General features: G+C 40.0%; 1 protein-coding gene across 2 annotated transcripts in view; it reads right to left on the reverse strand.

Annotated features, from left to right (window-relative positions):
- smchd1 (structural maintenance of chromosomes flexible hinge domain containing 1) overlaps positions 1 to 17,587 on the reverse strand; it is a 206,849-nt gene that overhangs the window by 126,500 nt on the left and 62,762 nt on the right. The window contains exons 16-19 of one of the 2 annotated variants that reach the window (XM_059979634.1): positions 16,929 to 17,006; positions 11,344 to 11,450; positions 11,172 to 11,254; positions 4,591 to 4,704 (exon numbers count right to left, since the gene is read on the reverse strand). In XM_059979634.1, the coding sequence (XP_059835617.1) occupies positions 4,591 to 4,704; positions 11,172 to 11,254; positions 11,344 to 11,450; positions 16,929 to 17,006 (382 nt within the window). The remainder of the gene's footprint in view (positions 1 to 4,590; positions 4,705 to 11,171; positions 11,255 to 11,343; positions 11,451 to 16,928; positions 17,007 to 17,587) is intronic. The other variant, XM_059979642.1, reaches the window with a different exon arrangement.

Below are 17,587 nucleotides of genomic sequence, written 5' to 3' on the forward strand. Positions count from 1 at the left end.
ATCCACGATTTACTGTTTTTTTTTTAAGACCAACACTGGTGCACCTCAGGTGTGTGTGCTTAGCCCACAGTTCTACTCTCTCTATACCCATGACTGTGTGGCTAGGTATAGCTCAGATACCATCTATAAATTATCTGATGATACAACTACTGTTGGTAGAATCTCAGATGGAGACAAGAGGGCATACAGGAGTGTGATATGCTCGTTTTGAGGCGGAAAATGACTTGGCGGTGAGGAAATCCACCCTTCCTCCAAATGACCAGGTGCTGCGTCTCACAGTGGCCAATGTGAGGAGAACCATGTGCAGGGTCAACCCATGAAAGGCTGCTGGACCAAACAATGTTCCTGGCAGAGTGCTTAGAGGATGTGCAGACCAGCTAGCAGATGTTCTCACTGACATCTTTAACATCTCCCTGAGCAGCGCTGTCATTCCAACATGCTTCAAGGCCACCACCATCATCCCCGTGCCAAAGAAGTCTTCAGTGTCCTGCCTTGATGACTACTGTCCTGTTGTACTCACATCCATCATGAAGTGTTTCGAGAGGCTTGTCATGAGGCACATCAAGATCCTGCTGCTCCCCTCACTGGACCCCCTGCAGTTCGCATACCATCCCAACTGTTCAACATACGACGCCATTGCCATCACCCTCCACCTGGCCCTAAACCACCCGGACAAAAAAAAGACACAGATGTTCGGATGCCGATCATAGACTTCAGTTCAGCATTCAACAAAATCATTCCTCAGAAACTGATTGGAAAGCTGAGCCTACTGGGCCTGAACACCTCCCTCTGCAACTGGATAGTAGGCTTACTGACTGGGAGACCTCAGTCAGTCTGGATTGGAGGCAGCATCTCCAACACCATCACAATGAGCACGGGACCCCTGCCAGGGCTGTGTGCTCAGTCCACTGCTGTTCACTCTGCTGACCCACAAATGTGCTGCAACACCCAGCTCAAATCACATCATCAAGTTTGCCAATGACAGACCATGGTGGGTCTCATCAGCAAGAATGACGAGTCAGCTTACAGAGAGGAGGTACAGCAGCTAACGGACTGGTACAGATCCAACAACCCGTCTCTGAATGTGAACAAAACAAAAGATATGGTTGTTGACTTCAGGAGGGCACGGAGCGACCACTCTCTGCTGAACATCGACGGCTCCTTGGTAGAGATCGTTAAGAGCACCAAATTTCTTGGTGTTCACCTGGCAGAGAATCTCACCTGGTCCTTCAACACCAGCTCCATAGCAAAGAAAGCCCAGCAGTGTCTCTACTTTCTGCGAAGGCTGAGGAAAGTCCATCTCCCACCCCCCATCCTCATCACATTCTACAGGGGTTGTATTGAGAGCATCCTGAGCAGCTGCATCACTGCCTGGTTCGGAAACTGCACTACCTCGGATCGCAAGACCCTACAGCGGATAGCAAGGTCAGCTGAGAGGATGATTGGGGTCTCTTTTCCCACCATTACAGACACTTACACCACACCATGCATCCGCAAATAGTATTATGAAGGACCGCACGCACCCCTCATACAAACTCTTCTCTCTCCTGCCATCTGGGAAAAGGCACCGAAGCATTTGGGCTCTCAGGATAAGGCTTTGTAACAGTTTCCAAGCCAGACTCCTCAATACACAGAGTCTGGACTGACACCAACTTACTGCCCTCTACTGTGCCTATTGTCTTGTTTATTACTTATTGTAATGCCTGCACTGTTTTGTGCACTTTATGCAGTCCTGGGTAAGTCTGTAGTCTAGTGTAGTTTTTTGTGTTGTTTTACGTAGTTCAGTGTAGTTTTTATATTGTTTCATGTAGCACCATGGTCCTGAAAAACACTGTCTCGTTTTTACTGTGTACTGTGCCAGCAGTTATAGTCAAAATGACAATAAAAAGTGACTTGAACTTGAAGTGAAGAGAGTGAGCAGTTTCAAGTTCCTGGGTGTCAAAAATCTCTGAGGGCCTAACCTGGTCCCAACACAGCAATGCAGCTACAAAGAAGGCAAGACAGTGGCTATACTTCATTAGAAATTTGAAGAAATTTGGTATGTCAACAAAAACACTCAAAAACATCTATAGATGTACCGTGGAGAGCATTTTGACAGGCTGCTTCACTCTCTGGTTTGGAGGGTGGGCGGAAAGAAGCTGCAGAGGGTCATAAATTTAATCAGGACCAGCTTGGGTACTACCCTACAGAATAACCAGGAGATCTTCAAGGAGCGGCATCTAAGAAAGGTAATGCCCATTATTAAGGACTCCCAGCACCCAGGGAATGCCCCTTTCTCACTGTTACCATCATTAGGAGGTACAGAAGCCTGAAGGCTCACACTTGGGGATTCAGGAACAGCTTTTTCACCTTTACCATCCGATTCCTAAATGGATAGTGAACCTGTGAACAATACCTCACTTAGTGAATATACATTTATTTCTGTTTTTGCACGACTTTTAATCTATTCAATATACATATACAGTAATTTATTTAGTTATTAATTATGTTTTTTCCCCTTCCATATTTTGTATTGCATTGAACTGCTGCTGCTCAGTTAACAAATTTTACGATGCATGCCAGTGATAATAAACCTAACTCTGATTCTGATTGTCAGCTTTCTTTCCTCCTTTGATCAAATACCATTCTCGCCATTTGCCATTGTTTGTTTACAAGCTGCCTTCTGAAGAACTTAAACTTGTTGTCATGACATTAAGAGAAGCTGCCTTCTGAAGAACTTAAACTTGTTGTCATGACATTAAGAGACTATATTTGACAAATAAAATTGTGTGGACCAAATGAAAAGGAAATCATGTTACATACTATGCAAAGAAACCATTTTCTATACGATGATTTCCCAGAACACGAGTCTTGAATCTACCTTGCATAATTTTGGAAGGAATTATTCTAGTGGATCAGATGTTCGAGCTATTATTGGCAAAATTATCTACATTCACCATCAATATCCCATTACCTTAGAGTAACAGGTTTAGAAGTTGATAAGGAGCAGCTGCTAGATGGCAAAAGAACAGTCAAGTGCGAAGAGTGTAAAGGTAAAACAGTAAGGTTCAGATTCAGCATGTCCCTCTAAGGTAAGAAGCAAATATGGTAAGATTATTTAAACCTTGATTAACAAAGGAAATTGAAGATTTGATTAAGAAAAAGGAATCAAATGTCAGGTGTAAGCAATGGATAACAAGCAAGTTCTTTGAAGTTTTTAGAAGTACATGCTATGTGAATGGAGGAGATAGCTGGAGCCCTGATGGAGATTTTATCATTTTAGGTGATGTACAGAAAGACTGGGTGTTTGCAAATGTTTCCTTATTGAAAAGCTATCAGAGATGAGCCAGGAAACTAAAGGCCAATGAGCCTGTTCCAGTTATAGGGAAATGGGGGAAAAAAGGAGCAGGATTTAAGTTCATTTGGAAAGACAGGGGATTCAACACACTTTGCTCACAGAGGAAATCTTGGCTCATATCTGATCAAATTTTTTGCAGGTAACTAAGAAGATAGATGAATGCAAGAAGCAGTGTACATGATTTTGAGCAAGGCTTCTCTAAAGATCCAAGTAGACAGGCTGGGTTCAAAGGTGAAGGCAACAGGAATCAGAGGCACGTTGACAAAATGGATTTAGAATTGGCTTGATGATCCAAGGCAGAAAACAGAGGTGGAGGGGCTCTTTGCTGACTAGAACTGGAACATGGACCACACAGGATCTTTGCCAGAACATTTGTTTGTCATATGATATGGTCAAGAACACAGGTGGTCTGATTAGTAAGCTTGCTGACAACATAAAAATTGCAGAAAATGAAAATGGAAAATATGATTGTCTAAGGATATGGAAGATAATAAATCAAATGGAAGGCTGGACAGAGGTTTGGTAGATATCATTAATTTCAGACAAGTGTGATGTATTTTGGAACATCAAATACTTGTAAGATGTATACAATACATGGAAGGAACAATAGGGGCGCTGACATACAGAGATGCCTTGTGTGCATATTTGTAATTGCCCAAAACTGCAAAAACAGGGGAATAAGTCAGAGAAGCCACATTGGCATGCTTGCCTTCATAGACAGAGATTATAAAGTATAAGAGTTGGGATATTACGATGCAGCTCTGCAGAACATTGGTCAGGTCACAGTTGAAATACTGTGTGCAGTTCTGGCTACCATAGCAGAAAGGATGTTGTACGCAGAACAGATTCACCAGGAGGTTGCTTTGAATTGAGAACTTGAGTTGCATTAGATAAACAAGGAGAAATTTACATGGTTCATTGTTCCAAAGCAAATTCATTGGTGAAGCATACCTGAACTCAAATTTCTTCCCCCCCCAGAATGCTGACTAGATCCTCCATAAAAGGTTACAGAATAATCTAGTGTTATAGATTGCATAAGTTCTTGCTGATATTATGTACCTCATGTAATGCCAGACTGGGAGGAAAATTTACAGCGATCAAGTTATTTTTCATGTTTACATTTTGCTAGCTGATAACAAAGGTAATGCATTTAAAAAGGATCACCAGCAGTTAGGTGTCAAACACAGCAAACAGCTGAATGGTTATACACACTAAAAATTACCTCTTCAAATTAGAAACTTTTGCATACTTACACTGCCAAATAACTTTCAGCTCCACCAATAACTTCTTTGATCCACCATGACTTGTCCCTGGAAGCTTCTGCATGGTTTCACCTTTTTTATTGAGAATTTCAATTCTTAAAGCACCTGTAAACAGTATCAGTATATAGTTGAAGGATTAACTACATTTACATATGGTATGTTGCTTAGGAAAAATCAACATTTCTTTATCACACACTGTCTTAAAGCCACAGCTTGTCAAAATATAACTGGAATGCAATCAAACGAACTGGTAACTGGTTCTGTAAGAAAACCAGTGCCAGTACAAGCATCAGCAATGGTTCAGTTACAGCCACCTTGCACAGGTCATAAGACAGCCACTTAATGTTACTCTAGAGATACAAGCACAACTTTGGGCTTACTGTCAACTGCACTATTGAATGTGCAATTATTCGTTAGAAACAGTCTTTCAGATGAAGTTAACAAAAAACAACAACCAATTTGGATACACCAAACTATCAGAAACACCCGTGCACTATCAGTTAATATGCTTGCCTGATGTAATTGTGGCAAATAGGTGCCCTTTGATGATTGTTGAAATTCAACCAGTCCACTGAACTTTGTATTTCTGCACATTAGTAAGCCCTTTCTTTCATTCTTAAACTCTTTACCTGTTTGTGGAAATGAATATGTTTCTATAGCACTTCAATCGATTGTATATTATACCAATTGTTCTTGCTTACATTTTCAGATTTTACACTTGACCCACTTAATTTTTTTCTTTTTTCTTTCCAAACTATTAGTTTAATCAATAGTGTTCTTAAATCTAGGCTTAGCCAAATTAAATCTAAAAAAAGGCAGAGTCCAGCTTGCATCTTGTCACAAGATGCAAGAGAATCTTTTAATTACAACTATCAAAAAAATGAATTCAGGGCCTAAAAATGTCCTAAATCACTAAAAATAAGGCCTGATTAAAAGTAATTGCTCTGAACATTTGAGAAATGTATGTAGAATCATAGAGAACTACAACACTAGTTAGGAAAATTTGCCAAATGTAAACAGGATTACAGATGAAACCAGATCAAATCAGAAATGATTTCAAAAGAGGTAATTTCAAACCCCCTGCTGGACACAAATTGAATGAAGTATCAAAATACATGGTATGCAAAAGTTTGGGCACCTCTGGTCAAAATTTCAGTTACTGTGAATAGCTAAGCGAATTAAAAAAAGGACCTGATTTCCAAAGGTATAAAGTGAAAGACGACACATTTCTTTAATATTTTAAGCAAAATTACTTTTTTATTTCCATTTTTTACAGTTTCAAAATAACAAAGAAGGAAAAGGGCCCAAAGCAAAAGTTTGGGAACTTTGCATGGTCATTTTAAATCTTTTTAAAAATTAATTACTATTGAAGATTAGCAAAAAAAGATACATTAAGTCAATGTCATTATGTACAATAAAGAATTAAATTAGCAAATAACTGATTAACAAAGCTAAGCAATATATCAATAATAATACAAAAAATAAAGAGTTAAGAATATTTTTATTTGAAAGAAAAAGGAGGGGAAAAAACCTCCCTACTAACTAAAAAAAACATTGACTGAAGAAAAAACGAAAACAAAAAAATCCATTGGGAGCACAACCCTGGAGCTATCCATCATACAAGCTTCCAAAAAAAAATCAATCTGCCAACTTAAATCCACTTAAAAAAAAATCAGAAGAAAACTGTAGCGATGTGCTACACACAGCGCTGAAATAACGACACGCAGTCGGTAAGTCGTTTCGAGACTAGTTTATTCAAACTTCGCGGCGCTGACATTTAATCCCTAGTGCCCGCCCTCTCCGGGCAGAAATGTTGTCAGAGGTGCATTACCAAAGTCTCCCCCCCCCCCCCCCCCCCCCGCGCGCTGGCTATTTGTGAGCTGGTTTGCCTGCGCAGAAAGTGGGTCGCCACAAAACCATATTAATTAACTCTAATCAGATGATAGTAGCGGGCGAATGAACCCCACCTTTTCTCAAAATCGAATCGAGGATCAAAAGTTCGACTTCCCCCTCAACCTCTGTTTTCTGCCTTGGATCATCAAGCCAATTCTAAATCCATTTTGTCAATATGCCTCTGATTCCTATTGCCTTCACCTTTGAACCCAGCCCATCTACTTGGATCTTTAGAGAAGCCTTGCTCGAATTCATGTATACTGCTTCTTGCATTCATCTATTTTCTTAGTTACCTGCAAAAAATTTGATCAGTTATGGGCCAAGATTTCCTCTGTGAACAAATCGTGCTGAATCCCATATTTCCAAGTGAACTTAAATCCTGCTCCTTTCTCCCCCTCATTTCCCTATAACTGGAACAGGCTCATTGGCCTTTAGTTTCCTGGCTCATCTCTAATAGCTTTTCAATAAGGAAACATTTGCAATTACCCAGTCTTTCTGTACGTCACCTAAAATGATAAAATCGCCATCAGGGCTCCAGCTATCTCCTCCATTCACATAGCATGTACTTCTTAAAAACTTCAAAGAACTTGCTTGTTATCCATTGCTTACACCTGACATTTGATTCCTTTTTCTTAATCAAATCCTCAATTTCCTTTAAGTCCTTTGTTATTTAATTTGGTGCTTGTCTATTTAATAACTTGTCTATTGCACTTCGTGAAGCTAAGGATATTCATGGAACTATTATAAATGGGACTGTTCATAAAGTATTTCCCCTAAGTGATTCTGCTTCTATATATGATGACATTCCTTTTAGAGTTACAGGCTCATTTAAATATTTAGGTATTATTATCACTAAAAATCATAAAGATCTTTATCAAGCTAATTTGGTTCCTTTAGTGGATTTTACGAAGCAATTATTTTGTAGATGATAATGCACTTTTATGAAGGTTTAGTTTATATCCCAAAAACTTTCCAAAATCATTTAATAGTTTCAATAAACTAGGAATAGATTCTTCAAGATTTGAAAGATAAACTAAAAGATCTTCAGTATAAAGGGAGATCTTATGAACAGTCCCATTTTTAATAATTCCATGAATATCCTTAGCTTCACGAAGTGCAATAGACAAGGGTTCCAGCAGCAAATTAAATAACAAAGGACTTAACGGACATCCTTGTCTCGTACCCCGTGAAAGTAAAAAAAAAAGATCTGCAATTGTTAGTAATAACAGTAGCAATAGGGCTTTTATATATCATTCTAATCCACTTATTAAATTTAATACCAAAGCTGAATTTCTCTAAAACATTAAATAAGTACTTCCATTCAATTCTGCCAAATGCCTTTTCAGCATCCAGAGAGATGACACATTGGGGAGCCTTAGCAGAGGATGAATATGTAACATTTAACAGTCTCCAAACATTAGAAAAGGAATAACGGCCCTTTAAAAAACCTGTTTGATCTTGAGAAATAATTTTAGCTAAAATGTTCTCTAGCCGATTAGCCGTTATTTCTGAGAGAATTGTAGCATCCACATTTAATAATGAAATAGGTCTGTATGAAGCACAGTCAGCAGAATCTTTATCTTTCATAAGAATTAAAGAAATAAAAGCTTCAGAAAATGTGGGAGCTCTATCAAAAAAGAATCTTTAGGTGGATAAAATTAAAATGGCATGGGATCAGGATTTAAATACCTCCTTATCTGATGAGACTTGGGTCTCGATTCTCAAATCGGTTAATATAACCTCTCTTTGTGCTCGCCATTGCCTTTTACAGTTTAAGATTGTTCATAGAGCCCATATGTCTAAATCTAAATTATCTCAATTTTACCCTAACATCAGTCCGCTTTGTGATAAATGCAAAAGGGGCGAGGCCTCTCTCATTCATATGTACTGATTTTGACCTAGCTTGGAGAAATTTTGGAAAGATGTCTTTATAAAGTTATCGTATATTCTGAATCACCACCTAGAACCAAACCCTTTAATTGCTCTGTTCGGTTTCTGGGGCGAGACAGAATTACGTCTGAGTTCGTCCAAGTGTCGAATATTATCATTTGCCTCTCTCCTGGCTAGACATTTAATCCTTCTTAGATGGAGAGATGTTGCCCCGCCCACGCATGCTCAATGGCTTAATGATATTATGGCCTGCTTGGACCTTGAAAAAATTCATTATTCAATTCTTAATTCGGATTTAAAGTTCCGTAAGGTCTGGGGACCTTTTATTGAGTACTCTCATAACCTTCCTCCTAACTAAGGTTTTTTTTTCGGTCCCTTGCTTTCAGCTCCTTTTTTTTGGTAGTAGGCATTAATATCTTCTGTTGCTAAGTGTATTCACAGTTTGGGGGTTTGATTGTCCTGATTTATATTCTCTATATTGTGTTGTGGGTGGTCTGGAGTTTCCTTTTTTTGTTTTGTGTTGTGGGGCTTGGGGAGGACACTAATTTTACTTGTCTTCAATTTGGGTGCTTTTTCAATTATCTTTGTCTGTATCAGATTGTTATTGTATGCTTATTTTTACACGGTATCAATGTCCTTCATTTTGATCTGGGTTTTTTTTTAATCTGTAGTTATGTAGAAAATGTATTAAAAAACTAATAAAAAAAAGAATCTTTAAGTGTTTCCAACATATATGAAGAGAACAATTTTTCAAATTTTTTATAAAATCCTACAGAATAACCATCCAGTCCAGGAGCTTTACCAGATTGCATTGAAAAAATAGCTTTCTGAATTTCGCTTTCAGTAATAGGAGAATCAAGAGTTTGTTGATCTTCAACAGAAATTTGAGGAAAATCAATCTTTTGTAAAAAGGCATTCATTTTGGAAGAATCAACTGGAAACTGAGATTTATAAAGTTCTATATAAAAGTCTTGAAAAATTTTATTAATATCTTCATAATTCTGCATGTCAGTACTTATGTCAGTAACACCCCCCTTGGCAAGTATCACAGCTTGTAAATGCTTTCTGTAGCCAGCTAAGAGTCTTTCAATTCTTGTTTAGGGGATTTTCGCCCATTCTTCCTTGCAAAAGGCTTTTAGTTCTGTGAGATTCTTGAACCGTCTTGCATGCACTGCTCGTTTGAGGTTTATCCACAGATTTTCGATGATGTTTAGGTTGGGGGACTCTGACGGCTGTGGCAAAACATTCTGCTTGCGCCTCGAGGTAGTCCACTGTAGATCTTGAGGTGTGTTAAGGATCATAATCTTGTTGTAGAAACCATCCTCTTTTCATCTTCAGCTTTTTTCTTTTAGACAGGGTGATGTGTGCTTTCAGAATTTGATGGTATTTAATTGAATTCATTCTTCCCTCTAACAGTGAAATGTTCCCCGTGCCACCGGCTGCAACACAAGCCCAAAGCACGATTGACTGATCCACCCCTGGAGAGGTGTTCTTTTCATGAAATTCTGCACCTTTTATTCTCCAAACATACCTTTGCTCACTGCAGCCAAAAAGTTCTATTTTAACTTCTTCAGTCTACAGGACTTGTTTCCAAAATGCATCAGGCTTGTTTAGATGTTCCTTTGCAATTTTCTGACACTGAATTTTGCTGTGAGGACGCAGGAAAGGTTTTCTTCTGATGACTCTTCCATGAAGGTCATATTTGTGCAGGCGTCACTGCACAGTACAACAATGTACCACCCACTCCAGTGTCCACTAAATCTACCGGAAGGTCTTTTGCAGTCAAACAGGGGTTTAGATTTGCCTTTCTAGCAATCCTCCAGCAGTTCTCTCAGAAAGTTTTCTTGGTCTTCCAGACCTCAACTTGAACTCAACTGCTCCTGTTAACTGCCATTTCTTAATTACATTACAAACTGAGGAAACGGCTACCTGAAATTGCTTCGCTATCTTCTTATAGCCTTCTCCTGCTTTGTGGGCATCATTTATTTTAATTTTCAGAGTGCTAGGTAGCTGCTTAGAGGAGCCCATGCTGCTGATTGTTGGGACAAGGTTTGAGGAGTCAGGGTATTTATAAGCTTTGAAATTTGCATCACCTGGCCCTTCCCAACAATGACTGTGAACAAGCCATTGCCCTAACAAGCTAATTAAGGTCTAAGACCTTGGTAAAAGTTATCTGAGAGCTCAAATCTCTTAAGGTGGCCACACTTTTGCATGGTACTCCTTTCCTTTTTTCTAAAATTGTACAAAACAAAAATAATACACTAATCTTGTTCAAAATGTTCAAAATAATGTTTCATCTTTAACTTTATCACTTTTGGAGATCAGATCATCTTCTATTCACATAACTATTCACAGTAACAGAAATTTTGACCAGTGGTGCCCAAACTTTTGCATGTCACTGTATGTTCCAGATTATTTGTGAATAATGGACTATCAAAATTAAAATCAAAACTGCAGAGGCCAGCAATTTGAAACAAACAAAAGGCTCCAAGCACTTAGGTGCCAGACAGTATTGTGCAGAGAGAAACATTTCAGGTCAAAAATGCTTTGAGAACTAAAAGAGAAAAGCTAGATTTCAATTGCAGCAAAAGTGCAGATTGGGATGGATAAGACAAGAAAACATCCTTGAAATTTAACGTGTATAAGAGTTCAGACAAATGAAGCAGTTTCACTTTCCCTAAATGCTGCCTGAACTGCTGAATGCTCAAAGAAATAGATATTAGGAAATGGTAAGGGTTCATCAGAAATGCTTGACTAGATGAAGATAATTAAATATTATTTTGTCTCACCTATGGGGATTCCTGCAGGTCTGCTTCCATTAGGAATAAGTTCGTCTCCTTCTGGCCAAGTAACAGACAATTTATCAGGAAGCCTGTTTAAAATAAATAGCATGGATACATTTCTACAAGCATAAACAAAATTTAACCAGAATGTGAAATTACCACTGTGAATTTCAAGTACCTTGCCATTTCATCTTCTATGTATTTCTTGATCATAGAGGTAGCTACAGTTCTGTCTAGCTTTGAAATTGGAATAGTCTTCACTTCATCATATAAAGCTTGAGGTTCCTAGGAGGAATGAAATTAAAAAAGGATATAAAATCTTACCGAGTTTAGTGACTTGTTTTTCCAGTAACTCCCTAGCATCCATGAATGACGCTAACTAGGAAGTTGACAGTAGAATCAGTTGTTTCACAGTAAAATAGTATAGTGGAAGTGGCCATCAACCCAATCTTGTCAATTTAATAATTAAGTTGAAAGGTATGTTTTGATCTTAAACCCATTAGAACAATGTTGTGCACCCTTTTAAAGTCTGGCACAATCTTTGAATTATTCATAAAATGTGTACAATTACTGAACGTTAGTTTTGAATTATTGGTGGCATTACATCTGCATGTTGCTCTTGCCACAGGATTAGGATTGTTTACAGGATTTGCCCTATAAACAATAAAGTGATAAATGTCCCAGTAAAACAATATACCGATCACAAGCTCAGATGATGATCTGGAATAGAATACAACTTGTAAAAAAAAACTTGACCACCCAAGAATTAGCTGATTGTTCTTCTCTTCCATCATTAAGGACCTCCATCATCCAGCACAAGCTCTCTTCTCAATGCTACAACTGGGGAGGAAGTACAGGACCCTGCAGGCTCACACTTAATGATTCAGGAACAGCTTCTTCCCCTCTGCCATCAGATTTCTGAATAAACATTAAAACCATGGACGGTACCTCATTACCTTTATTTGCCCCTTTTTGCACTACTTTAAGTTTCCTTTTAAATATACAGTGCACACATACTTGTTACTGTAATTCACAGAAGTTATTATGTATTGCTGCTGCATAACAAATCTCAGGACATATGCCAGTTATATTAAACCTGATTCTGATTCTTGAATGTACCCCACTCACAACATAAATAAAAATGCTGGAAGAACTCAGCAGGCCAGGCAGCATCTAGGGAAAAAATGTACAATTGATATTTCGGGCTGAGACCCTTCAGCAGGACCTTTACTTTTTGGGTTCAGTTTAAGGAGTTCTGAATAAGCATTGTTGTGGACTAACTCATTTACATTAGAACCAGTGACATCAGGAATGATTTCAACAGTGATACATGTCAAAACAGTAACGGCAGGAGAGATTCATGGCCTGGTCACCCATAAGTTCTGAAAATAACGAAGTACAGATGTAATAGATTAAATCCTCACTGATTATAGCCATGGACCAACAAAAGTTTTGCAAAAAATCTTTCAAGCATTATGTAGATTTTAGTTTTAATATAAACTACACTAAAGCATATCTATTGTATTTCCCTTGTCTTAACATTAAAACAAACACACACAAAATGCTGGAGGAACCCAGCAGGCCAGCAGCATCTATGGAATAGTTGATGCTTCGGGCTGAGACTCTTCATCAGGTCTGGAAAGGAAGAGAAGTTAGATAAAAAAAAAGGTGGGGGAGAGGGGAGGAAGAAGTACAAAGTGACAGGTGATAGGTGAAACTGGGAAGAGGGGAGGAGGTGTGAAGTGAAGAGCTGGGAAGTTGATTGGTGAAAAAGATAAAGGTCTAGAGAAGGGGGAAATCTGATAGGAGGACAGAAGAACATGGAAGAAAGAGAAGGAAGAGGAGCACCAGAGGGAGGTGATGGCCAGGTAAAGTGTGAAATCTGCCCTCACCCCATCCTCCTGCCACCACACCAGGGATCGACTTCCACTTGTTGTTACCCACAAGCCTCTGCATCCAGCACATTATTTTCTGTAACTTCTGCCGTCTCCAATGGGATCCCACCACAAAGCACATAAGAGCATAAGATGTAAGAGCATCGAGTCTGCTCCGCCATTCAATCATGGGCTGATCCAATTCTTCCAGATATCTCCACACCCCTGCCTTCTCACCATACCTTTCGATGCCCTAACTAATCAAGAACTTATCTATCTCTGCCTTGAAAGCACCCAATCACTTGGCTTCCACAGCCGCTTGTGGCAACAAATTCTACAGATTTATACCCCTCTGACTAAAGTAATTTCTCCACATCTCTGTTCTAAATGGATGTCCTTCAATCCTAAGTTGTGACCTCTTGTCCTAGAATCCCCTACCATGGGAAATTACTTACCATATCTAATCTGTTCAGGCCTTTTAACATTCAGAATGTTTCTATGAGATCCCCCCTCATTCTCCTGAACTCCAAGGAATATAGCCCAAGAGCTGCCAGACATAACCCTTTCATCCCTGGAATTATTCTCATGAATCTACTCTGAGCCCTCTCCAATGTCAGTATATCCTTTCTAAAATAAGGAACCCAAAACTGCACACAATACTCCAAGTGTGATCTCACAAGTGCCTTATAGAGCCACAACATTACATCCCTGCTCTTATATTCTATATCTTTAGAAATGAATACCAACATTGCATTTCCCTTCTTCACCATCTACTCAATCTGGATGTTAACCTTTAGGTTATCCTGCACAAGGAGTCCAAAGTCCTTTTGCATCTCTGCATTTTGAATTATCTCCCGATCTAAATAACAGTCTGCCTGTTTATTTCTTCCACCAAAGTGCACAACTATACACTTTCCAACATTGCATTTCATTTGCCACTTCTTTGCCCATTCCCCAAAACTATCTAAGTCTCTCTGCAGGCTACATTTCCTCAACACTACCTGCTCCTCCACCTATCTTTGTACCATCAGCAAATTTAACCATAAATCCATTAATCCCAGTCCAAATCACTGACATACATCGTAAAAAGCAGTGGTCCCAACGCTGACCCCTGTGGAACTGGTCCACTGGTAACCAGCAGCCAGCCAGAATAGGATCCCTTTATTTCCACTCTGTTTTTTGCTGATCAGCCAATGCTCCACCCATGCTAGTAACTCCCCTGTAATTCCATGGGCTCTTATCTTGTTAAGCAGCCTCATTTGCGACACCTTGTCAAAGGCCTTCTGAAAACCCAAGTGCACCACATCTACTGCATCTCCTTTGTCTACCCTGCTTGTAAATTCCTCAAAAAATTGCAGTAGGTTAGTCAGGCAAGGTTTTCCTTTCAGGAAACCATGCTGGCAATGGCCTATTCTGTCATGTGCCTCCTGGTACTCTGTAATATCATCTCTAACAATCGATTCCAACAACTTCCCAACCACAGATGCCAGGCTAACAGATTTAGTTTCCTTTCTGCTGCCTCCCACCCTTTTTAAATAGCAGAGTAACATTTGCAATTTTCCAGTCATCCGGTACAATGCCAGAATCTATTGATTCATGAAAGATCATTTTTAATGTCTCTGCAATCTCTCCAGCTACTTTGTTCAGAACCCGAGGGTGCACTCCATCAGGTCCAGGAGATGTATCCATCCCAAGACCATTAAGCTTCCTGAGCACCCTCTCCGTTGTAATTTTCACTGCACATACCTCACTTCCCTGACACTCTTTAATGTCCGATGTACAGCAAATGTCTTCCACTGTGAAGATTGATGCAAAATACGCATTCAGTTCCTCTGCTATCTCTGCAACTGTCATTACAATATCTCCAGTGACATTTTCTATTGGTCCTCTATCTACCCTCAACTCGCTTTTACCCTTTATACACTTAAAAAAGCTTTTAGTATCTTACCTCCCACCTCACTTTCTGCTTTCTGCAGATTGCTCCCTAAACCTCTCCCGTGTCCACTTGTCCCTTCCTCCTGATCTACCTCCTGGTATTTATCCTTGCAAGTAGAACACATTCCATACCTGCCCCTACACCTCCTCCCTCACCACCATTCAGGGCCCCAAGCAGTCATAAGAACATAAGAAATAGGAGCAGGCGCAGGCCATCTGGCCCATTAAATCTGCCCTGCCCTTCAATGAGATCATGGCTGATCTGTCAGTAAACTCATCTCTATCTACCTGTCTTTTCCCCATAACCCTCAATTCCTCTACTATGCAAAAATCTATCTAACTGTATCTTAAGTATATTTAATGAAGAAGCCTCAACTGCTTCCTTGGGCAGAGAATTCCACAGATTCACCACTCTCTGGGAAAAACAGTTTCTCTTTATCTCCATCCTAAATCTTGACGCAATGTCCCCTAGTTCTAGTCTCACCTACCAATGGAAACAACTTTCCTACTTCTATCTTATCCATCCCTTTCAAAATTATGAATGTTTCTATAAGATCCCTTCTCATTCTTCTGAATTCCAGAGAGTATAGTCCCAGGTGACTCAATCTCTCCTTGTAGGTTAACCCCTTCATCTCTGGAATCAACCTGGTGAACCTCCTCTTCACTGCCTTCGAAGCCAGTATATCCTTCCTCAAGTATGGAGACCAGAACTGCACACAGTACTCCAGGTGCAGCCTCACCTGTACCCTGTATAGTTGCAGCATGACCTCCTTGCTCTTGAATTCAATCCCTCTAGCAATGAAGGCCAACATTCCGTTTGCTTTCTTAATAACCTGTTGTACCTGCAAGCCAACTTTTTGCATTCATGCACAAGCTCTCCCAAGTCCCTCTGCACAACAGCAGGTCGCAATCTTTTACCATTTAAATAATAACCAGCTCTTCTATTATTCCTTCCAAAGTGCATGATCTCACATTTACCAATGTTGTATTCCATCTGCCAGACCTTGGCCCACTCACTTAACCTATCTATGATCCTCTGCAGACTCTCCACATCCTCTGTACAATTTGCTTTTCCACTCAGTTTAGTGTCATCAGCAAATTTTGCTACGCTACACTCAGTCCCCTCTTCCAAATCATCAATGTAAATGGTAAACAGCTGCGGGCCCAACACTGACCCCTGCGGCACCTCACTCACCACTGACTGCCAACCGGACGAACACCCATTTATACCAACTCTTTGCTTTCTATTGGTTAACCAATCCACTATCCATGCCAACATACTTCCTCCAACTCCATGCGTCCACATCTTATTTATAAGTCTCTTGTGCGGCACCTTATCAAACACCTTCTGAAAATCCAATTTACGACATCCACCTGTTCCTCTCTATCCACTGCACTTATTATGTCCTCAGAGAACTCCAATAAGTTTGTCAAACAGGACCAGCCCTTTCTGAATCCATGTTGTGCCTGTCTATCTAATGGAACAACTCCTTTCTAAATGTTTCACTATTTTTTCCTTAATGACGGTCTCAAGCATTTTCCCGATTACAGATGTTAAGCTAACTCTATGTTAGGCAATACTTCACCTGTGAAGGGGGTCAACAACTGTATCCGACACTCCTGGTGTGGCCTGCTGTATATCAAGTGAGACCCGACATAGACTGAGAGACAACTTCATCGTATATCCTTGCTCTGTGCACCATAAAAAGTGGGAATTCCCAGTGGCCACCCATTTCAATTCTACTTCCTATTATAAATCCGACATGTCAGTCCATGGCCTTCTATACCGCCAGGATGAGACCACACTCAGGATGGAATAACATGTTGTATTGCGTCTGAGTAAGCTCCAACCTGATGGCATGAACATCAATTTCTTGAACCTCTGGTAATTGTCCCTCCTTCTCTCCTTCACCATTCCCCATTCTCTTTTCCCTCTCACACCTTGACTTCTTACCTGTCCATCACCTCCCTCTGGTGCTCCTTTCTCTTCTCTTCCTTCCATGGTCTTCTGTCCTCTCCTATCAGATCGCCCCTTAACCATATATAACCATATAACAATTACAGCACAGAAATAGGCCATCTTGGCTCTTCTAGTCCATACCCAACACTTACTCTCAACCTAGTCCCACCGACCTGCACTCAGCCCATAACCCTCCATTCCTTTCCCGTCCATATACCTATCCAACTTTACTTTAAATGACAATATCGAACCTGCCCCTACCACTTCTGCTGGAAGCTCGTTCCACACAGCTACCACTCTCTGAGTAAAGAAGTTTCCCCCTCGTGTTATCCCTAAACTTTTGCCCCCTAACTCTCAACTTCTTCTCCAACCCTTTATCTTGTTCACCAACTTCTCAATTCACTTCACCCTCACCACCACACCCACCGCCTCCCAGTCACCTGCTACCTTGTACTTCTTCCTCCTCTTTCCCCGCCTAGTTATTCTGACTTCTCTCTTTCCTTTCCAATGCTGATGAAGGGTCTCAGCCCGAAACATCGACTGTTTATTCTTTTCCATAGATCCTGCCTGGCATACTGAGTTTCTCCAGCATTTTGTGTGTTGCTTTGGATTTCCAGTATCAGCTGATTCTCTGATGTTTGTTAAACTGATAC

Source organism: Hypanus sabinus, chromosome 1, assembly GCF_030144855.1.
Source record: "Hypanus sabinus isolate sHypSab1 chromosome 1, sHypSab1.hap1, whole genome shotgun sequence".
Classification (NCBI taxonomy): Eukaryota; Metazoa; Chordata; class Chondrichthyes; order Myliobatiformes; family Dasyatidae; genus Hypanus; species Hypanus sabinus.